The 27590-nt window shown below is 36.4% G+C and overlaps 1 protein-coding gene across 3 annotated transcripts; it reads right to left on the bottom strand.

The window, feature by feature from the left end:
* Positions 1-1752: 1752 nt before the first annotated feature.
* Positions 1753-23053, bottom strand: LOC104085821 (uncharacterized). 3 transcript variants are annotated; one of them, XM_009589940.4, is made up of 17 exons: positions 22595-23053; positions 21768-21886; positions 19341-19421; positions 17237-17309; positions 17085-17142; positions 16295-16390; positions 15854-15971; positions 15520-15786; positions 13288-13389; positions 12785-13142; positions 12578-12691; positions 8951-9576; positions 8634-8830; positions 7900-8122; positions 7221-7340; positions 5705-6478; positions 1753-5071 (listed from the first exon to the last, which is right to left on the bottom strand). In XM_009589940.4, exons 2-17 carry the CDS (start codon positions 21777-21779, stop codon positions 2000-2002), a joined length of 6291 nt encoding a protein of 2096 aa, XP_009588235.1. In that variant the 5' UTR covers positions 21780-21886; positions 22595-23053; the 3' UTR covers positions 1753-1999. The 3 variants fall into 3 exon arrangements, with proteins under 3 accessions (XP_009588235.1, XP_009588234.1, XP_009588236.1); XM_009589939.4 differs by having other exon boundaries at positions 19341-19386; XM_009589941.4 differs by lacking the exons at positions 15520-15786; positions 15854-15971; positions 16295-16390; ... (3 more) ...; positions 21768-21886; positions 22595-23053 and adding an exon at positions 15286-15508.
* Positions 23054-27590: the final 4537 nt, after the last annotated feature.

Genomic DNA, 27590 nt, shown 5'->3' with positions numbered 1-27590 from the left:
AATTGATGATACATTATTTTTACTCTATAGTAGAGATGCAATTTTATTTTTAAATTTTTGGATCAAATTGTAATGCAGTCGTATATTGATTTCAGAATTTTTTGGGATATTGTTGATTATTTAATTAGAAATAGAATTCTTATTTCAAATTTGTTGTCAAAAACCTTTATTGGAGATGGATTATTTGTTTAATGATTAGAAGTTGATTTTCACTTTTGTTTTAGAAGAAATTAACCGTAGACCAAGTTGAAGAAGTTTGAGAAGCACTTTGCATTAGAGCATTAGGGCATTTTATAATAGGTTTTGAAGATTCAGAGAGCCAAAAAAAACTAAAGGCCAAAAACTAGGAAGTTATGAGAGTAATTCCCAATATTGTAACGTGGTATTTGATGTTTTTCAATTCGATCGTCGTTCCTAATGAAACTTCTCACTGTAACTCAAGGAGGTAATATTTTTTTCTTTAGTCTTAATCGACAAATTATTTTTTTAAAATTGATTAGTTATAGGAGGCTCAATGAGTTGGGAATAATTAAATAATCATGTTTTGTATTTGATCAATTTATGAAAATAGTAGTTGGTAAAAAATCATTTTAAAATTTTATCCTATGTCCTGAAGGAATATGGTACCTGACAAAGTTTTTGAAGAGTTGAATCAGAGTAAAAGTTTGTTGTATTTTAATATTTATTTGTTATAGGCATTTTTTGTGCTTGATTTTTTTGTTGTCATTATGTTTTATAATTTGATGGTGTATATATATGTTTGATTAAAATGTAGATAATCAATTTTATAAGAAACTTGCAACAATTACATAAGGATAAAGTCTACAATATACGAGGAAACTTTGATAGAACCTAGGATATCAAATTCAACGCATATTGTATTTTGAGTGTGTTTATTAGTACATTTATTGTATTGTATGCTCGAGCATGTTTGTGTGTGTGCATATAATAATAAAATATTAAAATGTTGATCGACTTTGTTAATCTTTAAAAGTATATTTAATGCTGGTTAAAGTTATGATTAGCATTAAAAACAAAATCACCATAGGATTTGTTAATAAGAAAATATAGGATTTGTAAATCATTAAGAGTTCTCATCCTAAATAATAGGCTTTCAAGTATTTCCAAACCAACTGCTATTAGTTGCAAAATTGTCTTTGTAAGACTTGCTTAAGTATTACTATTGCTAACACAAGACAAACTTGCCCGTTCATATTAAATTGTTCACAGTCGCAAGTCCAGAAGATACTTAATTATTTTGAATTCAGCTATTACGTTAATATCATAAATGAACATTGTATCTTCTTTAACGTACATTGCTGTTTTACATAATTCCTTCCTCCTGTACACAAATTTACATACACATGCAAAGCACATACTCTAAAACTAGTATTTACAAAGAGCAAAATAAGGAAGGTAAGCGTAGTATTGCAAACCATAAAGGAGGTTAGTGTGATGAAGTCAAATGCAAGGGGAGGTTTTTGAAATTATTTCTAAATTTTATACATTGAAATAATCAGGCGACTTAAAAAGATAACTTTGCACGGTCCCAAGTTAAAATGCAATTGTTTTTACTAAATACTTACCGTTGTGTTTTTCTATTTCCTTGGATGGTAGAATTGAGGGACAATTTCCTCCTTTCTGTTTTGTCAATCTTCATGAATACATACTTGGACATATGAAAGAGACATTGTCTTTCGGAATCCATGATATATTCAAGGAGTTCGTACTACACCTTTTTTCAAAAACAAATAAACATCAAAGTAGCCAATACCATTATAGTGGTCAAGCATTCATTTGATTATGTGATGACAATATACAAATCTATAGACCAGAAAATATGTAAAGAACTAGACCAAAACTAGACTCGAGGGAGCTTGGTGCATTCTAAATATTAGAACCAAGCTAACTCTACATTATTAAATGAGCTGACTTATTTACAAGACAAGCTCACAGATATCATAGTTTTCTCTGTCAAAATAACGTGTAAACCAGAAGCTTACAGGTTCCCTGTAATTGTTACAAAAGGAACTAATCTTCTATAATCTCTCCGTTTCCCAAGTGGACAACTATCAAGCACCCTCCCTAGCATCAACCGCGTGTTTTGCAATGCCAATTCTCTTGCTGACAAACCCGATTCGGATGCATTAGATTGTCCCGCTGGTGCTGAACCTGCTCCAAACCCGAGGCCCATTGCAAACTGCAATGGTCCACTTCGAGCCTTAAATGAGGTTTGAGGTGCAAGACTCTTCTCTTCGGTGCTAACGAGCCCATACTCAAATTGCCCCAGCTCATTAGGATGTGATCCAGGTAAAGAGCTACAACTGTGTAAGAGCGCTTCCAACACACTAAGTGCCTCCCAACACAAAGGGCTTTCCACCAACTGAGATACAATTGCATATAATTGTGGACTCTGAGCAGCATCCATTGGAGTATGCTGAAGCAATGCCTTCAGCATAAGAAGGATAACACGATGATATTCCACTGGCCCTCTTTCAAGAAGCCGTAGGAGGTGCCCAAATGCCAGAGTTGAGTGCTTGGGGAACCATTCATGGCATAGTAATGGTGAAACACAAGCTAAAAGGTTTTCTATTCTTTTGATCTCACCGCGGGAGTAAGCCATAAAAACAGTAGCTAGTTCATCCATTGATTTTGATTGACACCAGACGGCTATATTGGCTGCAACAGAGCAAGCCTTATGATGTTGCTGCTGTAGTGGTGACATAAACCCCATAACTGCATCCTGGCTGAGCTGTAAGCAGAGCCAGGGAAGCAAGCCTGTAATGTGCATCAAAAGGCGTGTTTCTGCATCACCGAAGATGGAATCGCACGAAGGCACTGTGATCCTCGATAGAAGCTCAACAGAAACACCATGACTGACAGTGGACGTAAGGCCTTTAAGAACCAGTGGCTGCACTCCTTCAAAGACTGGCAACTTTGCATTTGACGCTGATGGCTCACAGGCATTCCGTGATTCCAGACGTTGGAAGTCAGAACTGTCAGAAACAATTGAATCAAGCTCATCTCGAGGCATACTTGAAAGAAGCACATTCTCTGTTGTTCGATCTCGGAAAGATAAATGGTCAATAACCCGACGAAAAAGCTCCAGCACTTGACAGTACACATGGACAAAATCTGTATGCATCATGGCCACACAACCCCAAAAAAGCTGGGGATAGAGTATAACCTTTTCTGGTTCCATATTCTCCACCATCACCTGTAATGTCAACAAGATCTCCATAACAAAACCTAAAACAGATGGTATAGGATTTCCCAAGCACCTGTGAAGACAACGTAGCAAGGATACACATGCATCATTTGTTACACGAGGCCTTAGTGAACGGTAAATCTGGTGTGAGCGGCAGGCCAAATGCCTAGATGTGCACTCCATAGCCCATTTAAGTGCCTCTGCTCCCCAAGTTTCTCGGAGATCTCCTTGAAAGAAGATAGCGTCCACCATACTCTGCACCAGAGCAGACAAGAGTGCTGCACTTGGCAGCTCCGTTCTCACTACCGTGGGGTCCTCATTCTCCCACATCATGCTACCTCGCTTAGATTGAACATACTTTATGAGGCTTACTACTTGCTGCTTGTTCTCTCCATCATTATTTTCAACATCATATAACTCCAAATGACGCCCTGCAAGGGAATACAATAGATTAACAAGCAGATGCTGACAATGCTCCAAGACAATATCCTCTGAACTATCCATTGATACAAAAGTGACATGAAAGAGCAAAGGTAAATGCTCCCGAAAGTCCTCATCGTTCTCATAAGCAATTTCAGCAAGTAGAATCAATGCTATGTCTGCATGAGAGAGCAAGTGCTGCTGATGTCCTTGCAGTGCTGATTGAAGTTCTTTTGCGTTGATACCGTGCATAACAGTCCCAGAATGCAATCCATCATCCCCAGAATTTGGAGTGTCAATGAAGTAGTCTCCGCTGTCTCGAGAGCGATGACGACTTCGCATACTTCCGGTTGAACTCCGTACTCCCATTAATGGCCCTGACATGTTGACCAGTGATGGAAGAAGTTGGCCAGACCGACCAGCAGTTACTGGGACAATATTCAACTCAGGAGGCATAGGAGTCAATGGGCCTGAGGCACTTCTCCCTCCAACAGCTGCTGTTCTCCAGCTCAAGCTCCCACTTGTGTTCCTTAGTGGACCATCAACGGACCCGCGAACTAGTAAAGGTGACATGTGAGGTTGACTCTCTACAACTGATGCGACTTGAGCAACAGAAGGCCCCTGAGAAAATTCCAACACGATGTTTCCATTTCCCTCACCTTGGTTGGCACTAGGCCTCAGAGGTTCTACACTGTCGAGCATTCGCTGAGCCAGTTGGTAAACCAAGTGATCAATAGTACGTTGGGGGCATATACGAGCTAAATATAAACTTACTCTTTTGGCAACAGAGAAGTATGTAGCAAATGCGCCACTTATTTCTGCTGATGCATTTGAATCACAATCTTCAATACCTTTTGCAATCAAAAAATCTAAAACTGGACTTATGTTCCTGGGTTTGCTGGCAATTGTACTCCAAAGCTTCTCAATTTCATCAGGAAATTGATCACCATGCCGCCATGTAACATAATAAAGACTTTTCAAAAGTCTATCACTCCATCCAGAGTCCTTGAGTTTCCAGAAATTGAGGTTCTCAATCCATGGAGCCATGCACGTCAAGACTTGATGCTGTGCAATTATATCAACTGCATCAAGCTGCCTCTGCATGATTTCTTCACAAAGCCACTGACTCAGTTCAGGGTGATCTTTAGCAAGTTTGCAAGAGAGTTTGTACTGGAACTGCTGATATGAGTCAGGAAGGTTCCCTACAACAGCAGCTCTGTAGCTTCCTGAACCCTCCATGCCATCCTCAGCCCATTCACGGACAGAAAGCGTCTCAAGCATTTGAAGGGCATCATCACGAATTTGTCTAGAAGGATCTACCACCTTGTAGAGGATCAGGCTTAAGAGTCTCTGAATTTCACATTTCGGTATCTCTTGACGCATGTAGACTTCTGCTAGCACACAGAAGTAGCCATCTGCAATTGCAGCATCTGAGTAGTAGCACTGTACCAAATCCAAACTTAAGTGCTTCAGAGGTATAACAACATGAACAACAAAAATCTACCAAGGGCAGAGAAGGTTAAATATAACTTGCTGCACGTAACAACAACAAATAAGTTGATGAATCTTCATTCTAAGCTGTATATCAAGAAGGTAGCAGTAAATGCAACACTGAAAATGCTAAAAGAATGTGATTGAGACACCTAATGGATACAGACACATTTCATTTACTTAAATAGAAAACCATCAAAAGATAAAAATTAATCAAAATGGCATACCTCATGACAGCATTATGTATGTATACCTCATAACACCAAGTAAAAACTGTCCACACCTCATGAGAATCACATTAACAATCACATTTAAGATGCTTAATCCGATCATACAAGTGCAACTTGAACACAGATCATTAGTATTAGCATAAGCAAACAAGTGTAGTATATAATAAATGAATAAAATACATGCACAGAGAAGTCCTAAAAGACCGACAGAAGAGAAGAGGTGAAAAGGCTATCGAGGCAGAATTCTTTTTCTCTTTCATAGCGCCGCACAATGGAGACATTGTAGTGCTAGACCAGATTTACCAGCGGACACTTGAAAAACAGTAGAAGAAAAGAAAAGGAGAAGAAGGAGCACCTGATCAATGCAAGCAGGAAATAGGTCCAAATTTGTTAGAAGAAGATTTCTTAAAGCTAATTTTGCAAGTGAAACTCGAAGATGACTTCCTCTGTGCCTATCACGACCATTTGTTCCTCTGCCACTTTCACCAGTGAATCTTGAATAAGATGGAGTTCTTGGATCAGCAGGTGAATAACCAAACGGAGCCCTTGGCGCAGGCTCAATGAATAGGCTATTAATCCAAGATATTACACGCCCGCTCATCTTTCTTGCATTGTCATCAAAGCACGGGCCATACAATAGTGAAGCCATTGCATTTGAGGAAGCCCACTGGATTGCCTCTACCTGTTCACTCAATTCTTTATCAAATGATAATTTGTCCAAGGAGTCTTTTGATCGAGAGTGCTGAGCAGACTTGTATCGCTCCACTTCACGTCGATAATCATTAACACCATCCTGATTTGAAATATTGCTAGCATCATCGCTCCAGGTGAGAAGAAGATCAAAGAGTCGCCTCCTTGTTCTAATATCAAATTTCTCAGATTTGGACTCAACAAATTCAGGGGCCAGGGATCTCAGTACAGAAGCAAGTGCATAACGGAGGGGTTGCATATCTTGGAAACTCTCTGCAGATGCTGTTAATATCTGTCTGGTTGTATCTTCAATGAACTTTAAATAATGTAGGCGGAAAACTGGTTTCCTACTAAGCATTCCAGGCCAGATATTCTCAGCAACTGTGCGGTATATATTCGCAATGTGGATACGAAGTTCTTCTCGACGGGACCTTTGGCTCTGCAACGAAAATATTGAATATCTACTTAAAGATCAGACTGGACATATATGTATACCAAATAAGTAAAGTGAAAATGAATACCTATAACTACATACCCAATCAGGCACATAAAAAGTTCAGCACAGCATCTTGAAAGACTGTTGTTGTAATTACAGAGAGTTTTATGCCAAAGATTCTATTAGCAAAAATATGGAAATTCTTTTGCCAATATAATAGACTCATTAGTTTACAGAAGATGAATTTAGTGTAAAATTGCAGTTTGCTTTAAATCGATTATTAAAGGTAATCGAGATTAATGAACACATCAAGATTTTCGGATATAGCAGAATTGGCTAGAGAAGATCACCAGCAATACTATCTCCTGCCATTAGCATGCAAGAAACGTGTTTTGCAAATCTGCTCATTGTTATAAGTATGACGTTAAACATACGCCTGTCAGCTGATGTAAATAGATCATGTTTGGAAAACTCATGATGCTATCTCTTGACTAACAAGTTTGTCTACTACCACTTTGCATCATATTGGGGGCTGCATCCGCTTGTAATAACTCAAAGGGTTAAGAAGCTCCATGTTCACAATGTTCGCAGAACTCTTTGCCACAAGGTATATAGAAACTCATAACACTCCGCCACTCCAAAGAAGGAGAAGAATCCAAGGAAGAATCAACCACTCAATTACAGACATCATAGTAGGCAAGCTGACACAAAGGAGTTAATGTTGGGGAAGTATTAAAAGAAGTACCTTCCATTTTGGTTTCCCTTCTGTCTCCAGAGAAACCTCGTCGATGAAAGATGCAAGCTCATTGAACATGACTTCACATATTTCAAGATGTGCATGGCCAAGAGCCATTGTAGCTGCATGCTAAAACAGGCAAAAAGAACAAATTACCTGACACATCGTTAAACATAAAATGAAAACTTTTGATTCTCTACTACTCTCAGCTGCCCGAAATACTAATACACAACATAATCCATGGCTCTTATTCTCACAAAAATATTTCAGAGAGTAACAAATCCTTGAACAACTTTTTCAATACGTACAAATATAACAGTATCTCAAGTGCTCCTGATAATAACCAGTGTCATCACATGGGGCTGCTGAAGGATTATTTATCAAACTGAAATTTTTTATCATAACGAGATCAACTCTTGTGCTTTAACAGTTTTTCAAGCTACAAAGGCATTATATAATTGTCCTAGATAGTGGCAGGAGGAAGTTTGAAGATCAAATTTAGTTAAAGGATTCTAAAAGGTTCTCATGAAAAACACAGTAAGAAAAAAAATCTCGTACCGCTATCAATTTCTCGTTAGATGTTAATATACTATTCTAAGCTCCAACACTTACATCGAGAAATAAATACATAGAGACAGTATGACAACTGTATCACCCATCTGAAAGGTTTTCTGTAGCCACTACTTACTATATTTGGTTCGGAACCAGACTTTAAGGATGGGAAGATTAGATGGAAAAGTTCTTTTGTAGCGGCTGAACCACCACCTTCTTTACTATCAGGTGGACATGAGCATGCGAACATTCCATACATCAGCCATTGATCTAGCTTGTTATCTGTGTCCTGTGATTGATGGGCCTTTCCGCCCAAATCCAAAGGAGTGATATGAGCAAGCCGCTGAATAACTTCCAATCTGCAAGTAGCATCAAAATAAGATGGAAGATTTAGCCATCTTCATAAAATTACTTGAATTTGAAATTTTGAAAAATAAGGAGCTGCATCAATGAACAAGAGATGGAACTTGAAATATTTGTTTTCTGAGATAATGTCCAAAATAGCCCAGCAAAAGGCATATATCAAGGTCGAATTCTTGATATTCATCAAGCAACAAGCAATTCAATGCACAAACATAATGTTCATCTCATCCTAAAATACAGCACATGTTTATTCTAAGTCAAATTAGATGTGTAGATTTTTCTTGCATAGAAGAGAAACTAATTCATGATTCTAAGGAAAAGTAAGGAAATATGGTAACATGAAAGTGTAGTTGGACGTAAACCATTATACACATCATTCCACAATAGAATTGTTTTACTTTCCCTAGTATACCCAAGAGGTGCTTATAAAAGATAGATGACACCCTAAAGTAGAAAGCATGGCACACTTTCACGTTTAACATGTCTATAATTCCACAACTGGCTTACTTTGCATCCTGAACAGAACTCGGGCACAGCTCAGCAGCATACTTGACAAGCTCACTAAGACATCGAGCCCATCTGTGCTTATCGGGGCTATCAAATAGTATAGATTGGAGAGTAACATCAGGAGGTACAGGATCAGACTCTCGCCTCAGATCAAATGGACGCCCTGAATCCCAGTAACAACTCTGAACTATGTCATCCTGCAAAATAGCATACCTCCTTACTAGATATATACCTGAATTTCCTAATTAGAAATAACAGAAGTACCCGAATGTTCAGTGTTCAGAATGCACTACATAAAAGAAATAGCTGGTACCCACCCCATTCTCTTCTAAAACATCAATTATAAATATGGGTTCAGCTTCATTTTTCAAGATATGATCTGATCGCTCAAGCAATGAAAGTTCCCTAATATCATTTCGCAAAGCACGAACACAACGCAGCAACTCCAGTGCTGTGTGCCGAATCTGACTATCCACGGAGCTAAGGAATATAAGACCAACTGCATCTATCTCTGAAGCATGAAATTCAATTGTCTGGGAGTGATGGAAAGAAGACTTCTTGAATCCCTCAGTTCTCTGCACACGCTTTGCATCTGAAACATCATACTCCACCATATCATCCGTTAGGCAAGCTCTCCAAAAACACATGAGCTCCAAAAGGCGCTTCAGAGACGTTTGAATAAGAAGAGGGAACTCATCTGGAAGACGCAAAATAAAGTTTGCCATCCCTCTCATAACTGCGAACCGACGGTGTGGTAGGTATCTTACAATGCGATTGAGTACCTGTACAGCTTCCTCACGCACACCTGGATCGATACTGATGCCATGTTGAGGTATTATCCCAGTTATTTTATCACTTCGGCCAACTTCTTCAATTAGATATGGTATACACTTCAGAACTGAGCGGAATAGATAACCCTGAGACTTCTCCTTTGTTACAGCATCTGGCGCACAAAAGCATTTATATGTACACTTATTTGGCACAAAATGCACTTCCTCAGACAATTTAGAGAAAAAATTCAAGAGAAGATGTCCAAAGATGAGATAAGAAAAATATTCTCTAGAGGATTAACAGATGTGAAAAGGCAAGTTTCCTAAGAGGTATGGCCCAAAAGGTGTTGGATTGGTGAATAACCATTCAAAGGCTTGATTTAAAAACCCAAACTATAAACATTGATTTGGTTTGTGCAATATTTATAATTTAGGTTACAAAATCTCTTTATCAAACAAAGATTTTTGAAACCCGAACCATAAAAATTAAATTGCAGGATAACTAACAGAAAAGCCAAAAGAATGTCTGTCGACAATAAAAGGCCATAAAATTGTGAATTTAGAATCTGAACTACAGATAACCACAGCATAAAGTTTCACACTGTTAACTGACGAATAAGATTGATCAAGTGCTACTTTTACATAAACTACTGCAAGACATAACACAAATAAACACACATGCCTCCTCTCCAATAATTTAAACTTTTAGATGTGGTAGTCACACAATTCAAACATGGTACTAAAGCAGATAGCGGTCTAGAATTCAAGTCTCACCATGACCCATTTTAAAAAGAATTCCATGTGTTTGGCCCAAGAAAAAAGAGTCAAGCCCGCACATGAGGTGGTGTGTTGCAGACCAATATAAATAAATAAATGTACTGCTCTAATAACTTAACTTTTTAGATGAGGTAATGACCGGATATGAAAAAGAATGTATAGAAGGTTGTTTGGTCGGTGGAGTAAGGAGACTTATAGCCTGTTTGGCCAAGCTTATTTTTGGGCCAAAAGTGCTTTTTTGGCCAAAAGCACTTTTGGCCAAAAATTGAGGTGTTTGGCCAAGCTTTTGGAAGGAAAAAAAGTGCTTTTGAGTTTTTGAGAAGCAGAAAAAAGTAGCTTCTCTCCAAAAGCACTTTTTTGAGAAGCACTTTTGAGAAAAATACACTTAGAAGCAGTTTTCAAAAGCTTGGCCAAACACTAATTACTGCTCAAAAGTGCTTTTCAAATTAATTAGCCAAACACAAACTGCTTCTCACCAAAAGCACTTTTTAAAAAAATACTTTTGAGAAAAGCACTTCTCAAAATAAGCTGATTTTAGAAGCTTGGCCAAACAGGCTATTAATCTCCAGATAAAATTCAGCATTGTTAGTACAATGTTTGGTTGCTACTTTTCTTTCCCTCGTAAATAATACCCACATAAGTCATGCCGGAATCTGTACATTATATTATGCGGGGTAGAATGTGAGATAAGAATGTGGGTATTATGGGTCAACATATTAAAAGATCAAAACCAAACCTAATAACAGTAAACAAACTTTTGTTTTTTGTTTAAAAAGTAAACACATATTTCAAATTATACATTGAGTACTAATTTGTAATATATCAAAGAAACAAACATCCAACAAGAAATAATCCATGTTACTAATTTTTGTATTACTAATCTCTGCATTATAATCCCTGCTTTACTAATACATTACCATCGCTGCAAAGCTTCTTTCTAGACCAAAAGACTAACGTTTTAAGCATTTCCAATTTAAGCTAAGTGAGGAGGCTCTAAAATTTCGAAGGCAACCATTGAGGCTAAAGTCACATGATACTAATGCTTGATAGGTGAGCCAGTTTTCCCGTGCAGACCTCATGGCTCAAGCTGTCCAACAATACACTTTAATTTCTAATAACACATCTTTAATGCTCTGCACCTTCGGATGTCCAACATTGTGCAACCATAAACACTTTACTCTTAATCTGTTTTAAGTATTTGACTAAACATTATTGATATTCTTTAATTTATTTCTGAATTTGGTGACTAAGTATGTTGTTATGTACAATGTTACTGTTCCAAGATACTTAAACAAGTCATTGGACATATTGCTTTTGATATCAATATTTTTTTTTCAATATATTTTTATTGGTATATATCTTTCAATTTATTTTAATATTTTAACTTCTTGTTTTTCTTTTTTAAGCTTAATAACAAAAAATGGTGGGGCTTATGAACAGAGCCTTGGAGCTAACACCTCACTGTAAAAGATTGATAAAAAGAAACAGCCATAGCAAAGAGACAGACTTCGTAACTGAAAATCAGCTGAAGTATTCTCCTATGAGCCTCATATTTGCACTGCAGCCACACACCTGAAATTAGAAATCATATCTTTGCTCAACATTGTTTTTTTATTATTTTTTTGATAATTATCTTTGGTGAGAATTGTTAGAGGACGAAGAACTGGAAATGGGTTTTACATCTGGGACCTGCCTTCTTGTTTGCAAGGATAGGAAGGTTGTACGGCATAGCCACTAAGAGGCAGCAGGGCTTCAGACCAAAACCGAGGTTAAGGGAGCATCGGCTATATCCAATTTCCAGATTTTTTAGCATTGTCAGTTGGTTTTTGTTTTTATGTTTAATAAAAGCAACGCCTCTTGGTTTTGTCCCAAGCATATCAACCACAATATATAATCATTCTTGAGTAACAGAAAAATAAAGAAACATATATTCAACCAACAATATATTTCTTGTACTTGCATTGCGCACAAGAAGCCATCTGAATCACAAAATCAAATTGCCCACAGCCAAATTCAGGGTTCTACCAGTGTGAGGATTGCAGAGGCAATGGATTGGTGTATTTTAGTTGCAAAACCACATATCATCATTCACAATTTTTTTAATAGATGAAACAGACAAGAAGCAAAGAAATCCAAGGAGACTTAACCAAATTAAGTAAATGTGCGGTTTCAAAGATGTATGTCTCTACAGGCCTATGGTGAGTATAACAGCTGACCAACAAACAATACCTTCGGAACAGTAAAAATGTATCTCAAGAAGATTGTAAATAAACCAAAGAATTACATATTTCTTAAATTGAATTCTGAGAAACTGGCTGCCCAATTCGACCAAACAAACATGCAAGTTGCCTCATATAAAGGTTCAGGACAATAAGCTATCGTACTTAAGACAATTACCTATGGTTGTCCTTGAAGAAGTAAGAAGAGCCTGGCTGTAGGTCTTGTGACAAGATCTCAAAATTGACTCAATTGCAGCCTTCACTTTTGGGATGTAGTGGCCAATACCACGAGCTACAATTCATATCATAACAAAATGATGACTTCAGAATAACAGGGCCAAAAAATGAATAAAGAATACCAAAAAACTAAGAACGTCATAATTACCATGAAGAATTTCCAACCCAACATGCTGGCTGGTAGGAGACATGACAATGGCAAGCAAAGCACGAAGACCAATAACTTTGGCTTCGCTTGGACTATCTTGCTTCAGCAATTCCAGTATTGTATGGTTCATAGCAAAATCGATGTTGTGTTCAGCTATGGTCACACAGAATTCTACTAGTTTATCATGTTGCACATCCTGTGTAAGCATGCCTTTTCTGAGAACTGTAAGGAGTTGTGACGACACACTGTCTAGGTAATCCCATACACGATTTGGAGGCTGGGAATCACCATGAACGCCCAAGTAAAATCTCAGTATGCGGTGTAAACAGTCTAAGGCCATGAATCGATGGCTCTTGTCCTACAGAAAGAGCAATGTTATATAATGCTATGTTCTTACCTATACCAACTGCACAAGTAGATAACCTGACTCAGTTGATACAAAAGAGAAAGTAAGAGGCAGCTACAGTGAGGTTTTGCTTTGTTCCTAAAGTTTCACAGCTTACCCTCAAATGCTTATAGAGTTGCTCCATGTGAGGACCAAAGTTACTGAGGAAAACATGCGGATCACCAAGACACAGAAGAAGTGTAACTAATGGATATCCAACCTGGGTTGCAGAATATATACAAATTAGATAAAAACCCAACAATCTAGAAACAGAAAAATATGTGAGAACAACAATCAATGGAGGAAAATAATGAATGTTAAATATTACCACTTTGATCTAGACTTTTCACACGCTAAAGAATTATGAACGGAGTCCACTTTTCTATGCCTCTTTTTCTCTTCACTATTTTATTGTTTCTTTCTGGCTTTCGCAGGGGTTTAAAGAATTTAAATCTGTACATCCTAAATCCATATGAAGTTAGGGAAATAATATTTAGGATTGGACACCATACAAGAGGCTCATTATATTGGAGTTTTCAGCTACATAAAACAAGAAAAGTTTTCTGAATCTTGAGATTCTTAATTATGACATAATCAGTAAATATTACTCTCCACATAATTCTTAATTATTCTGAATAATATGAGCATTAAGATTTTTCTACTCAATATTCTTAATAATTCTCTAGATACTTGGAAATCCCTTCCAACAATGCGGTGAAACTTGAGTTTGCTTATTTTGCAAAACAACAAACACTAAAAACTCACCAGAATAATAAACCTATGGCTTGAAATTTTGAATAATATAGCCAAAATAGTGTACTATCACCAGAATGAAAAGCGCGGGAATTCTTTCCTTAAAAAAATCACAGGTAATTGCAAATTGAAAGAAAGCTTCTTGTAACATACACAAAAATATATTCTCAATCACTGAAAAGAAGTATAGTCATGCAGATCTCCAGAACACATTAACATAACTGTAATTGGAAGTTGAAGAGTATAAAAAAATCGACAAAACAATGAGAAGAATTCAATGTTTAGTGGAGGGTTCAAGATGCAATACCATGACGAAAAAGAGGAGACGGAGACTTTTCAGAACCATGATTGAAAATTCAATGTTAACTCAATGCCAAGATTCTATATCATGAGAAAAATCAGTTTTTTAGAGAATGATTTGCAAAGTTAACAAAATAGCAATCCAATTTGACGCCGCTAAAACACTGGAAGTGGAGCCTCTAGAAGAGTCACTGGAAAGAGACAAAGATAGTAAACTTATCCAAAGAGGAAAACTCCAGGGAAGAGGGCATAAGACTGCCAACCGATAGGCAGATGTTAAGAAAATGTAACTTTGGCCTAACTGCAACCCAAAAGTTAGCTCATGAGGTAAGTACTACCGAAAATCATATAAATAGACTACAATTGATCCCCACAAAAAATGTTGCACATTCTAGGAGCCCTCTATATACTCAAGGCTGGAATGGATATCTAAATCATGGACAATATATCATGAGGGCCCAATATTGGGTGAACCAAGAATAGGGATGGGTTTGGCTCTGATTCCATGTTAAGAAAATGGACCTTCGGCCTAACTTACTCAACCCCAAAAACTAGCCCTAATGTGAGGATTTCCCAAAGACCGTATAACAACATAAGTCAGTTATGTTGTAGGAATTTGAAGCTACATGACATAAGAAAAGTTTTATAATTCTTGACATTGCTAATTATGAACTAATCATTAAAAACAACATCATATTCTCAATTATTCTCTTGACTAACATAATCAAAAGAATATTCATACACAATACTGTTAATGCATCTTAGAACTTCAACCTGGGATATAAACTTTTGCTGACTTATCGTATCCATTCTCTGGAAGCTAAACTTATTCAGTGCCCATTGAACAGAATAAATGAATCCAAATGAGATTATATACTATCGTTTCATGGATTCAGAGTTTTTCTTGCTAAACACAGACTACATAAAATAGATGAACCAGTCTATGGTCACCTTGTTTGACATGCTAGACACAATTTGATTTAAAAGTAAATCAATTGTTCAGAGTAAACGGCAAGCAATAGGAATTACTAAGTCAACCCAAAAACGGAAAATGTAAGAAAACCTGCATGCAGTATGGACAACAGAATGTGAAAGAAGCAACTTGGCCAAAATGACAGGGACTGGAAACCATCTCACTTTGGTGTAGAACAAACCATTAAATTTGTGCAGACAAAACATTTTGAGACTTTCCCACAGATTTGATCTTCTTTTCACCTCATTTATACTTGATCTTAAATGGAAAACACCAGAGAAGACAGGAGGAAGTTCTCTAAAATGGCCTTTTTAAGATGCTTACAGCAATATGTTTGCTTTGCTTGTCCATCCAATGCATGAGTTGCACCCTTATTCGTGCCACAGCTTCATACCATAAAGTTAGTGCAGGATCTATGCCTGAAGGAGGCCATTGACCTTTTCCACTGTCTGCAAGAGGTGCTAAGATGTTTGATAGCATGTTGCATAAGGCATGATGAAGTTCACTTTTTCGTTTATGAGGAGCACGATTAAGTGGGTTAGCTTTAGCCACAAAGGAAGCTGAAGCATTCAGTCCACCCTCTGTCTTTACCTGGAAATATCTTTATCACCATAGTACCTCAATGGATATTAATTCAGCAAAATAAAATAAGACATACCCCAAGCTTCAGGTAGCGCATTCCGTTTATAATACTAAGTGTTTCACTTCTAGCAACACTAGTATCTATTCGGCGTGTGTTGAGTTCCATGAAGAAGCGTTCTGTCACTGAACTAAATCTGGTGACAGAGAGGGGAAGCGTTAACACCCACAACAATGAAGCACGAGGCTGAACTTCAGAGTCTCACTGATCAAAATAATTTGGTAAGTACACAAACTCTATGATGTAAATAGGGCACACACAAACGACTTTCATGAAACTTGTTATTTTTTCACTTGACACAATCAGGGTAAAGTTTGCAGAGGTATCATTTCATTCTTCTCTCTTCATCGCCATTTTTATTCCATCCTCCTTAGAAAGAATTTTCCAATTAAGTTGGTATCAAGTGTGTGAATTTCAAAAATATCGGACTATAGAAATGTACAAATATCATTCACTTACCTGATCCTCGATAGGGCACCAAGGAGTTGGGCAACCAGGTCCAGAAGAAGCCCCCGTAAATCAACCAATGAAGGGTAATCAACCTGGCTAACAACCCTGCAATAAGTAAATGTTGCATTATACCACATAAACTTCAAAGTCAACAGCTTTATTTCCATTCCAGTATTGACTCAAGAATGAGAATAAGTCAAGGTATATCAGATCATCTCTCTTGGCCATTGTAATGGCAATAAAAACATATTTATAAAGCAGAAAGTAATCAAGCTTGAAAGGTACAAAAACCTGATCTAGCCACAATATCACAAGCCTGCAAGAATAGAGACCAGTTTAGGCTAAAACGTCTAATCCATATGAGATGAAGGTAACTTCATACTGGAGTCCCATTTTCCCCACTTCACTATGCTAGAACAAGAAATACACTTTCAGAGGCATGCCCTCTCGAAAAAACCAGAGCCCAGTTCCACAGAATGTTTTGTGCACATGAAACTAACCAGGAATTGTGTCACTTAGAAGTGAGATAAGAACAAGGTCTCACAAATATATGTCCTACCTGAACATGTCATTGTAGGCATGCATAAACTAAAAAATAAAATAAGATATGCCGGAGAAGGAAGATAATAGGAATTCGAAGATCAGATGTGTGGTTCTAGCAAAGAGGGAAAAACCAAAATAGGGACCAAATGATCAAAAGTGGGGCAAAAGAGTTGTCAGTTCTTGTAGCTTTCATTCTGGAAAAAGCAAAAAAGAAGTCGAGTGTCATGAATTTATAAATAGCTTGACAAACTTTTACCCGTCTGCATTTATTAGCCAATCAAAAACAAAATTTTCAAGCCCAATCCAAAGCTTCTCTGCAGTTTCGAAAAGCACATTAACTTAATAAAACTTGACTAGACCTCTAGGAAAAGGAAAATTTTGTTGATGTCATAAAATCTACAAATGTACCTGTAAGTCCTTCTTGTGGACAACACTCAACGAAGCGAATACATGCAGAGCAAAAGATGCATTCCACAGCAAGCTAAACCATCCAAGAAACAAGTCAGATGCTTAGAACAGAAATATAGGAGTATTTATTATGTGATACAGTTTGGCACAGTTCAGGTACAAACATGAATAGTTTACTAAATTATAGAACACTACATCTTCATTTCCTTTGTTATGTCAATTGAGTCTTAAAAATTGTACTTCCAAATAAGAACTTCTGTTGAAAATTTTGAGTCCATTTTCTCACAAGTAAACTGTCTTCTTTGTATATTTCTTCAAACTTCCTACAGCCAACCCCATAAGGATCTAAAATTGGAAACCTAAGTTCCTGTAAAGGTGAAAGGATGGATATTCTACTCACCTGAAAAAATCATAAAGCAATCACTAACTAACAAACTCAAGCCTGCAGGTATAAGTCTTCAGTTGCATGTAGCAAATAATAAAAAACATATTCTAAGTGCTCAGTGAATGGAGAGCTTTGTGCAGATTTTCATTAACAATGGGTTGGGTTGAATCTTAGCTGATACATTGAACGGATAGGTTACTCAAATAGTTTTGATGACTAAGAGGAAATAAGTCGAACGAGATATGCAAGTTTGTTTTGCTTTACAAATTTGTCTTGAGCAAAATGTGAAACTTTTTGGAAGAATATATTTATAATTGGGAGTCTCTTGTATCATATAGCTTTCTAGGCTCATCATTATGAAGCAACATGCAAATAGATTGGAGAACTATATCAAAATAATTGTATTCTTCACACAGTTTAAATTCGCAGATTGTTGGTTAACTTTTCCTCTTCTTTTTATCCAAAATATATATAATGAGCGATCAATAAAATGGAGTATTCACACTTTGATGCAACTAATGGATTGAAGAAAATGGCCGTCGTACACATTAACTCTGACAAAGGAAGCTAGCGAGAATCAACGCATAATAAATGTTAATGTCAATTCATAAATACTTGTGGTGATTTGCTCCCAAAATAGGTTCGAGCCAATAAATACATGTGATCTTTGCATAAATAGTCAAACAATCGCAATTTCCTAATTTCTTTTTTTTTCTTTTTCTTTTTTTAATAACCTGCGGTGTTCGGACTAGCCTGCGCGCCTCATTTTCCTAAACTCTAACCATCTTTTCTAGCTACATTTGTAAGTTTCATAATTCACTTCTTCTTTTTTCCCTAAGTTTTGTTTTACATAGATATATAAAACCAAAATTGAAAGGGAAAAGACCTGGAATACAGTATTATTAGAGGTTTATATCACAAATGTAAGATCAATCGGATAGAATGGTCTTGCATCTTTAATCCCATTAAATATGTGACATTCATTTTCATGCAACTTGTTTTAAGATAGGAAAATGGAAGATCATATAAAGTACATTCTGTGAGTGTAGATGCGGATGCTAAGATGAATGTGCGGTCATATAAGATTAGACAAAGATTAAAAATGATCGCATTCGCCAAAATGTGCACATGTTGAGGATTATGAGAAGGTCGCTTGAGATGGCTTGGTCATGTCCTGGGTCAACCTCCAAATGCACCAGTCCTTAGGTGTGAAACCATAATAAGTGAAGGTGTTAAAAGAGAACGAGGTAGACCTTAAATCACATGAAAGGAAACTGTCTCAAAAGACCTACAATCTCTTGGAATCAATGAAGACTTAGCAAAAAATAGGGCACCATGGAAGAAAAAGATCTATAAAGGCGATTCTAATTAGTTAGAAATATATTTTAGCCATGTTAATACGTTTACTTTATGTCCTATGTGTTATAGCCTTATAGGACTCTTTTAGCTCTAATAGAGATTCTTATGCCGGTAGTAAGTATGAATAATTTCTATTATTTTTCATTTTTATTTTTATTTTATATAATGTTAGCATGAGATGAATTTAATTGGAGAACGTGGTCAGTGAAGATTCATATAGATGACCCTAACTTGTTTGTGACTAAGGCGTTGTCATTGTCGTTGTTTTATATAAAGAACATTCTGTCAGCACTTGAATGCAAAAGCGTTGTCAATACGTGGAGCTGAAGTGATGTAAAAGTGAGCTAGTAGATTACAAACCTTTCTCTGAAATGTTGATGCGTCATTTGCACCTTTGGGAGATTCGCTGTAACCAGCATAAGAATAATGATAATCATACAACTGTTAATAAAATAATTTCAACAATTAGAAACCATAATATAACTCGTTTTACGAAGGTATTAAACAAGGAAAGAATATAAACAGAAGTTCTTTCATGAAAAATTCCTTCAGAGTTAGATACCCCCGCAACAAGTATGCGACCCACTACATAAAGTGCAAAGAAGCTTCAAGAAATTTGAAACAAAATTCAAGTGGTAACTTTTTCGATTAACGAGGAAGCAGCTCAAATGTGGAATAAAGTTGGTCAACGGAGAAATACATAGAAAAATAATACACTCCATAAGACCCAATACAAGTGATTTATATTTCCTCTCAAGGATTCACTATCTAGAAGGTTATCAACTGGAGTTGGGATCAACTCAAAGTAGGTGTTAGATAGTTATGTGTAAATAGTCCTAGTCCCCTATGTAGTATGAGTAGAATATGTCCTAGTCTCATATGTAGTAGGAGTAGAATATGTATTATATATAAGGCTCATTGTATCATTGTTAATAAATAGATTTTTCTCCCGTGCATTCTCACATGGTATCAGAGCTTCAGTGAGAAAATTACCGTTGTGCGTCATTCCAGCGACATCCGGGAAGAAAGATCTCATCGCCGTGCAATTTTCCGGCAACTTCGTCTTGTTCCTAGGGTTCACTGCTACAGTGGTACTGTGCATATACCAGTACCAACATCAGATCCGAAATCCTTGTGCGACTAAACCCTAGAAATTCCAGTCCCATCGGAACAAAAAAGTCACTCACCGCGCGTCCTTCCGGTTGACGACTCAAGATTGATTTGCGTTATCTCCATAGTGGTAAGTGTTGTGCGAAAACCAACACTACCATCTTGTTCGGAAAAGTCAAGCGACAAAACCCCAGTCAATCGCTCCGGCAGAAATTCCCTCACGCGCCTCCACGCATCGCCAGAACTAGGGTTCCGGCGAGCTACAGTAACTTTTCCAGAGCATGTGAGCCATTCCGGCCACTTTTTGACAAAACTTCATTAGGACAACTTACTCGTCCAGTGATTCCGAGCCTACTCATATAAATTACATCAAATTCTAACAACTTTTATTTTTTCCGGCATGAACAGTGCACTTTTGCGGTGTGAACAGTGATTTCCCGGCACGAACAGTAATTTCCAGCAAAGTTTTTGTTTTCTGATGGTGTTCTAAAACCTATTTTATAGTGTGGAATTCGGCTTAATCTCACTATTTTCAAATTTTTCCGGCGACCTTTCGGCCAACTTCTGATTATCAGCAACCACCTGGTTTTGTTGCGCAAGGGGAGTCTAGTGGCCTTGTATGTCAAATGATCAGCTTGCAGATATTTTCACCAAATCCTTCACCGGTCCTCGTATTAGTTACATAAGTAACAAGCTCGATACATATGATGTGTATGCACCGGCTTGAGGGGGAGTCTTAGATAGTTATGTGTAAATAGTCTTAGTCCCATATGTAGTAGGAGTAGAATATGTATTATATATAAGGCTCATTGTATCATTATTAATAAAGAAATTTTTCTCCCGTGCATTCTCACCGTAGGCAACTACGGAAAACTAACTAAATTTTGAGTGAAATATTGAAATGACTGCCTCCTTCTTGAAATTTTTTTCTAATAAAAAATACGCCCTCACCCCTCTCAATACTTCATCATGTCAGAAGGTGAAGTATGCCAAGCTTTTTTCTTAGTCACATTTTTTAAACTCTGGAATTTTAGATCAGTAACCTTTTCACAAAGTCAGCTCAGTGTCAAACATTTTGAGAACTTCTCAATATGAGAGGTGTGGTGACACAGAGGGCAACAAGATAGAGTAATAATTAGTAACAATAATAATTGACAGCTAAAAGGTTTCTGAAGAAAAGCATTTAAAAATCCATTATTAGGCCTACTGTAGTTCTGATACCTCCCCATGAATGCTTACTCCCAAGGAAAAATAGCATGTGCAAGCCAAAATACTCAAGAATACAGGTATGGATTGCAATTGCTTAAGTGGCGATTTTCTCCACACTTTTCGCTTCTCAATCACACTACCCTCCCCCGACCCCACTAGTGGGATTTCACTGGGTCGTTGTTGTTATTGTTGTTTTCGCTTCTTAATCAGTCTCAATTGAGCAAGCAGAAATAAAACTACGTAAAGCTGTATCTATTAACAAACAATGACTCAAGTTGTCATGCTGTATTCTCCTGAATAGGAAAGTAGCTATTGGCCTGTTGGACAGAGCGATGATAAAATCAGACATACATTTACCAAACTATTTGTTGATGCATGACGGATCTGCTAGTACAACTGTCAGAATGTATTTGCATGAATTGGAAACGCATGACTAAAAATATACATCAATTTGAAACAGAAATGTACCTTTCTCTCCATCTTAGAAGAGCCTCTAGAAGAGGACCAGGCGTGTGCCGAGCAATCATAGCTAATGAATCCAATACTTGCTCATAGGCTGGATCTGATGGCCGAAGGTACTGGCCATCCTGTTTAAGTAAAAGGAATATCAGAATAATGCACAAACCAAGTGAAAATAAAATACTCATACTCAACATACTCAACAAACCCAGTATATTCCCACTGGTGGGTCTAGGAAGGGTAGTGTATACGCAGACCTTAACCCTACAAGTAAAAATAAAATAATAACAAAATAATACTATCTTTTAACATCTCACAATTTGTTTTCGCATCAGAATGCAGAAAAGAATCACACCAATGAAAAGCAGAGCAGATAACTGTAATACACCAGTTTATTGGTGCCAATTCACGAAGACTATGCTTCCTCATTTCACTTTCTGGTGCTAGAGAATAATTTGCTATCTTAACCTTCTTAGGAATAAGCATTAGAACACTAGCAAGCATCTCTCCTAGGAAGCTCTGAAGCTTATCTAGGTAAGACTAATATATACAGATGATATGATTCAGCAAATGATATCATCTTGACTTCACTATTGGTCTTACAGCAATTGTGAATCATCTAATTTGATGAGGCACATGGCAAATCAACTATCTCAATCGTGCGACAAAAAGTATCGCATCAAAAATTATGTTATGCACAAATACAAAATGCAATATTCTCTGTCCCAATTTATGTGACTATACTTGATTGAAAAATAATGGTTGAAACTGACAGAGTATACTAATGGAAACTTTACATGAAAATAGGAAATAGGGAAAATTGTAGAAAAGAATACCTGAGCTTGAGCAGTTTCAATGCGACGTCTAGCAAGCGGAAGGAACCTCTGCAGCAATGCATCAACAATCAGCTTCGCTGCACTTCCTGCTTTCATTTTCCCCCCAATTTACAGCAATAGGTTCCAATTACAATCTGAGTATCATTCATATGACCAAAAAATTTCAAAATTTGTAAATTAGGATTCAAATTTCTTCATCTAAATAAAATTTGGTAATGCGATTATTGGCCCCAATCTCAGAATCTGATCAATTCATCTTCGTCTTCCATTTAGCAATTTGGATTGTCTGACTTTATTGTTCGATAATAGCGGAACCGGTTAGAAAAATTCAACTGTGTCTACCGGTTCGGCTCTGTTATTTTCTTGCTTTGCGCCTGCTGATTCGAGGATCCTTTTTTTTCTTTCCAATATTCGAGTATTCGACTTAGCTGTAGACCAGTTCTATGTCCTTTTTTTTTCTTTTTTTTTTTAAGATGTCAAAATATACCACTTTATTATCCGAAATATCTTAATTTTATCGGAATTATAATTTAAGGTCATTCATACCCTTGCTAGTTCCTATTAGCAAATCATTCATATTTGTCATTTTCTTTGACCGACCTTTGAATAGATTTTTTTGTAGACAATAAATTTGTGTCCAGAAAATAATCGAGACTGAAAAATATTAAAACAATCGTAGTATTTTATTTCAAATAATATGAGTGTACAATCTCTATAAATCTCTAATTCTTCTTTCCAATAGTAAAATAAATCCAAGGGCCTTTGAGCTTGATCTTGAATATGTAGTTATTGCCACGAATGATGATTTTGAATTCAACTAGTACGAACTTTGATTTGAACTCGTACTCCTTGAATCTTGATTTGTTCTTCGTTCTTGAGCTTGAACTTGATTTCTTGAACTTGATTGCTTAAAGCTTGAAACTTGTAGAGAAATTTACGGTGTTTGATCCACGAGCTCTCTCTTGCTTCTTGTTATAACTTCTAGTATGTTTTCTGAGTTATGAAGACCCCTATTTATAGTTATGGAGGGAAGAGTTGTGATGAGAACAAACTCTTTCCGACCAATCATATTGAAGTGTGACACTGTTGCATTTGATTGGTCAGAACATGTCACTTGCACATGTGGCGCGGTTTTATTGGCCTTTATATGTGATTTGGCATGCCTTGTCATTTTGACATGTGACATGATCATATTGGTTCTTCCGTTTGACTTGGCCTACCACACCATTTGACACGTGGCACCAAGCTGGGCCTCTAGGAAGATGGCATCTTGAGCTTGATGAAGTGGGTTCATCATTTGTGGCTCAATTAAATGGGTTAACCCAATACATTTGGACCTTATATATTGGACTTATATAATTAGTCTAATTAAATTAGCCTATAATATTTATTTGGACAAATATATTTAATATATAGTCTAATTTTTTTTTTATTGAATTTAAATCCAATAAATTTTGTATGCCTACAAATGCCCCTACTTCAAAATTAGTCGGGGTATAAACTTGTCGAGCTTTTACGACGAGACTTGAAGTACATAAAAACATAATTATTACACTTCATTTGATTGACTTCTAGTAAATGCTTAGTTGATCTCCTCACGTGTAATTGTAACTTAAGAATAATGGAATTTGAAAAAGAGGTGAGCCTTATGTGAAATCTCACGTGACTTGACTCACTAACAAATCATAGTATCTTTCTTTCATCAATTGTTTAATATTGATACAGATTAAGGTTGGCAAGTAGGTCGGTTCCGGGTCTAAATGGGTCAAGTGGGCCGATCCAAACGGTCCCGATCTCGGGCAGGTCCCAAACTAAACAGGTCAAATGGTCTTTTTGTAGGGACCAACCCGGGACCGGGACTGTTTGGTCCCGGGCTAAACGATCCCGGCCTGCATGCTAAATGGGCTAAGTGTGCCCAACAAAAAAATTTTAAAAAATTAAATAGAAATTAGAGACAAAAGTATGTTAAAAAAATATCTAAGGCAATGCCCTGTAAATTTTATTATAGAATTGTGACCTAAATTTTTTAATTCAAATTTAAAGTCTAAAGACAAAAATATTGTAAAGAGATATTCAAAGCAATGCCTTGTAATTTTATTATAGCATTAAAAAAACATGGCAATATCTTTTTTAGTCTCCATCCCCCCTATGGAATGAGCACAATAAGGCGCTAATACCACTATTGAGAAGAAAAAGAAACTAATCAAGATGTGCCATAATACAAGTTACATAATACATACTAATTTTTGTTCATACAAATTACATGGTATCTCTTACAAACTTCATAAATCCATCAAGGTCCGGAGGAATTTTCGTTGGTGGTGGTGGAAAAGTAGCTTGGTCATTGCCACTTCCGGGTAAAGTAGCATCCTCCGCAAGTTCAGCTAGCATTTATTCGTAAGCTTTGTCTTCATCTAGTTGTGATTCAGCAAGTCCAAAATTTCTTCTTTTCGACGGATCCAATCTTTGAAAAGTACTGATTTTTCCAAGTTCTCCCTCATAGATGCTCTATAATCACCGAGTTGAAGTCTTGCTTGACTAAAAATGCTCTCTGATGCCACTGTTAAAGCTTAAATAGTTAAAATATCTCGGGCCATCCTTGAAAGAATCGAACAGTGTTTTTCTTTGTCATTCCACCATTCCAAAAGATTAAAGGAGTCGTCGAGATTCACTTCTTCAATTCCCTACGACAAATAAACTTCAAGCTCATTTAGTTGTGAAAACATCACTACTACTAGAACCTTGAGAACCCCTAAACCCCGCCCAAGCACTAAGTGCTCTTACTTCCGCAGTTCTTTTAAATGATTGAGAATCAGAAGAAGAAGGAGTTCGAACATTTGGTCTAGCATAATTTAATACAACTTGATAAGCATTAAAAATAGTTTGAACATTTATTCTAATTGAGGCTATTGCTTCCGGAAGTTGAGACAACTCCTCATCTTCAAGTGCTAAATCATTATAAACAGTTTCATACAAAAAATGAGGACCTCCTAATTTCATACAAGGATTTAACAAAGCAGCAACACCATAAATAGGGGAGTAGGGGAAAATATTTTTAAAACTTTTTTCTCATAGAATCAATAGCAAGTTTATAAATTTCTCCACCATCTGAAAAATGAGCAAACAAATTTGCAAGTTCTGCAATATAAACTAAACAGTTAGAAATAGTAGGATAATATTGCCCAGAAAATTCATTTGTAGCAATATAAAAATTTTCTAAAAAATTTACAAGTATTTTAACATTAGCCCAATCCCCATTTGTAAGGTGTTCATCATCATCACTTACATGTGCATTAAATGTTGAGTTTATGGGGTTTCTATATTCATATGCAACAACCAAACTTTCATACATGTAATTCCATCTAGTTGGACAAGGTTTAGGAATCTTTCTTTCTCTTAGGCCAAATTCATCGCATCTTTTAAAATATTCTCTAAGTCTACTTCTACGGTTTGAATAAAAAAGCCAGTTACGAGCCATTTTAACCTTTTCAATTTCAATATTTAAATTCTCATACCATCACCCACAATTAAATGGTAAATATGATAAATACATCTAACATGAAAAATATCACTAAATGCAGGATTTAGCGTAGTGATAAGTAAGGCTATAGCATTTGTGTTACTACTAGCATTATCCATTGAAATTGACATTATTTTATCACTAATGCAAAACTATCTACAAATATTTGTAACTGTGCTAGCAATAAACTGACATATGTGACGTGAATTAATTATTCTATAAGCAATAATGTACTTTTACATTATCCATTCTTCATCAATCCAATGACTGGTAACAGTAAGGTAATCACAGTCATTACCACTTCTACCAATATCAGTTGTAATAGCAACATGATAATTTATATGAGTAAATAAATAGCGCAAATATTGTTCATATTCATGTTTATACTTATAAATATCGCTCTTTACGGTTGTGCGAGGAAAACCTTTATATGTAGGATTAAAAAAATTTCTAATATAATGCACAAAGTTAGGGCCAGAAGGAAAACTATAGGGTAAGCACATAACAGTTACCATTTTGCCAATTCTTTCCGATCTTTTTTTGGATCATAATATAAAATACCACCGGTAACAGTATTAATTTCCGGTTGAAATTGATTTGAACCGGTACTAGGGTCAACCTGACTAGGAGTAGGTAGACTTTTCCCCTCGGCCAAAGCTTTTAAACGAAGATATCTCACTCTATCTTGAGGGTGTTTTAATATGTGTATAGCCAAAGTTCCCCCCCCCCCCCCCCCGCTATCCAAAATATTTAAAAGATAACTCAGTGCCACAAGTTTTACACCTAGCCTTATTTTCTGGAATTAGTTGAGTTAAAATTGGCCAAACAGGAGATGTTTTCATCCGTTTGCTAGGTTGTCTAGAAATAATAGAGGTAGTAGCAGGAGTATAAGATGGGGCATCATTTGGATTAGCAGGGTTATCACTAGTTAGGTTAATATCACGAGCAGGACTAGTGGTGTATCATCATCCAATTAAGTTTCATCAAAATCTATTTCCTAATCATCATTTTAATCAATAGTTGGATTAGAATAAAGAGCATTCATTAATTCATGGTCTACTAGCTCTAATATTATGGCAAAATTGACTCCCAATAAATTGTAATAAACTATTATCGCTATCAAGAATAGCAGGTGTAGGACGGATATGGGATTTAGTTCGGGGAGCCCGGGGCAGTGGATGAGGAGCAGATTGAGCACTAGATTCACCAATCTTGGATTTTCCCTTATTTTTACTAAAAAGTTTTTTTAAGGAAGCCATCTTAATTAATAATGTAATAGAAAATAAATAAAACAAACAAAACTATAATATTAAAACTTAAGAGTTGGAACGAGTTTACCGAATTGACGAACAACTTATTGAAAATTGATTATCGTTGAAGACTTGAAAATTTCAATTCACCAACTTCACAATTTTTTCACAAATTGTAACAATAAAGTAAGCAAAGTAGCAATTATAGAAGAAAATTAGAGAGAGA

This window comes from Nicotiana tomentosiformis, chromosome 9, assembly GCF_000390325.3.
Source record: "Nicotiana tomentosiformis chromosome 9, ASM39032v3, whole genome shotgun sequence".
Taxonomy (NCBI): domain Eukaryota; kingdom Viridiplantae; phylum Streptophyta; class Magnoliopsida; order Solanales; family Solanaceae; genus Nicotiana; species Nicotiana tomentosiformis.
Note: the sequence above shows the minus strand (reverse complement) of the source record. Positions and strands in the feature narration are given on the sequence as shown.

Excerpts from the sequence above, each read along its gene's own strand:
- LOC104085821 (XM_009589939.4), bottom strand. The coding sequence starts at position 22,690 with ATGAAAGCAGGAAGTGCAGCGAAGCTGATTGTTGATGCATTGCTGCAG. Across the intron at positions 13,390-15,519 it reads AGCAAAGCAAACATATTGCT|GTTGGATATCCATTAGTTAC; the intron begins GTAAGCATCTTA and ends TCTGCAACCCAG. Across the intron at positions 5,072-5,704 it reads TTCCTGCTTGCATTGATCAG|TGCTACTACTCAGATGCTGC; the intron begins GTGCTCCTTCTT and ends GATTTGGTACAG.